At 44.2% G+C, this 937-nt stretch overlaps 1 protein-coding gene across 1 annotated transcript in view; it reads right to left on the minus strand.

The window, feature by feature from the left end:
• LOC111651038 (CD276 antigen-like) overlaps positions 1-932 on the minus strand; it is a gene marked incomplete at its 5' end in the record, with an annotated part of 5,267 nt that extends 4,335 nt beyond the window's left edge. Inside the window, 2 exons of the mRNA XM_023400997.2 lie at positions 3-227; positions 692-932. Coding sequence (XP_023256765.2) covers positions 3-227; positions 692-932 — 466 coding nt within the window. The remainder of the gene's footprint in view (positions 1-2; positions 228-691) is intronic.
• Between the last annotated feature and the right edge of the window lie 5 nt (positions 933-937).

Raw genomic sequence — 937 nt, forward strand, 5'->3', positions numbered from 1 at the left:
GCTGATGCTGCAGCTGTAGCTCAGATCAGAGTCGCTGTCTGAAACTGTCAGAGAACTTCTGATGTTGTAGAGCAGCTGCTCAGTCTCCTGGACTTCAGCTTGGTTCTTGAAGGTCACAGTGGATGGAGGGCTGGTGGACCAGGTGAGTTCAGGTTCAGGGTAGATCCTCTCTGAGCTGCAGGTGATCCTGTTTCCCACCTGCTGGAGGTCGACTTTACCAACTGGAGCTGCAAAGAAACAAAAGGGTTTTGCTTCATATAGAGTTTCTTCTGAACATGTGCAATAACAGTGACTGTGGCAGCGTCTTCAATATTATACATGGATTAAAGAATTAAAAAAAAGAATAATCCTGGCAGATCAGCAATCAACAACAAAAGTGTCTCACAAAATTTCCACCTTTAACTGTTCACAGCATCCACTAAACTAATAATAATTGACAGTGAATGTTTATTTTTCTCCTTTATCTTGTGGCTTGTGTTTTGCAGCTGTAACAATGGCAACGGTGCCTGAACCCCAGTTGGTACATACAACATATTGTCTGTTGTTAGTATTGAATAAGTGTGTGTATAACAGAATGTTTATTATCCAAAACAGCAGCACTTTACTGCAGCACTGTTGTATTAATGTGCGTTAGCTTTAGCCAGGTGTTTGTAGTTTCTTGTATTTCGTATATTTACTGTGTGTTTCTCACCCTCCACTTTCAGGTTGATGTAGGAATCATTGTTTCCTCTGTTGCTGCTGGTGTAGCACTTGTATCTTCCCTGGTCCTGAACCTGCAGCCCTGTCAGCTGGAGGGAGGCGTTTCCTCCTGAGATCTGGTCCTTGAACAGTGACGTCCTGTTTCTGAAGCGCTGGTCCTGGTGAGCGAGCTGGTCTTTGTTGTAGTAGAAGGAGTGGACAGGACTGTTTCCTGCTGACACCTGAATCCAGTGGATGA

Source organism: Seriola lalandi, unplaced genomic scaffold (genome assembly GCF_002814215.2).
Source record: "Seriola lalandi dorsalis isolate HSWRI2012SDOR001 ecotype SW California unplaced genomic scaffold, Sedor1 jcf7180002053174, whole genome shotgun sequence".
NCBI classification, from domain to species: domain Eukaryota; kingdom Metazoa; phylum Chordata; class Actinopteri; order Carangiformes; family Carangidae; genus Seriola; species Seriola lalandi.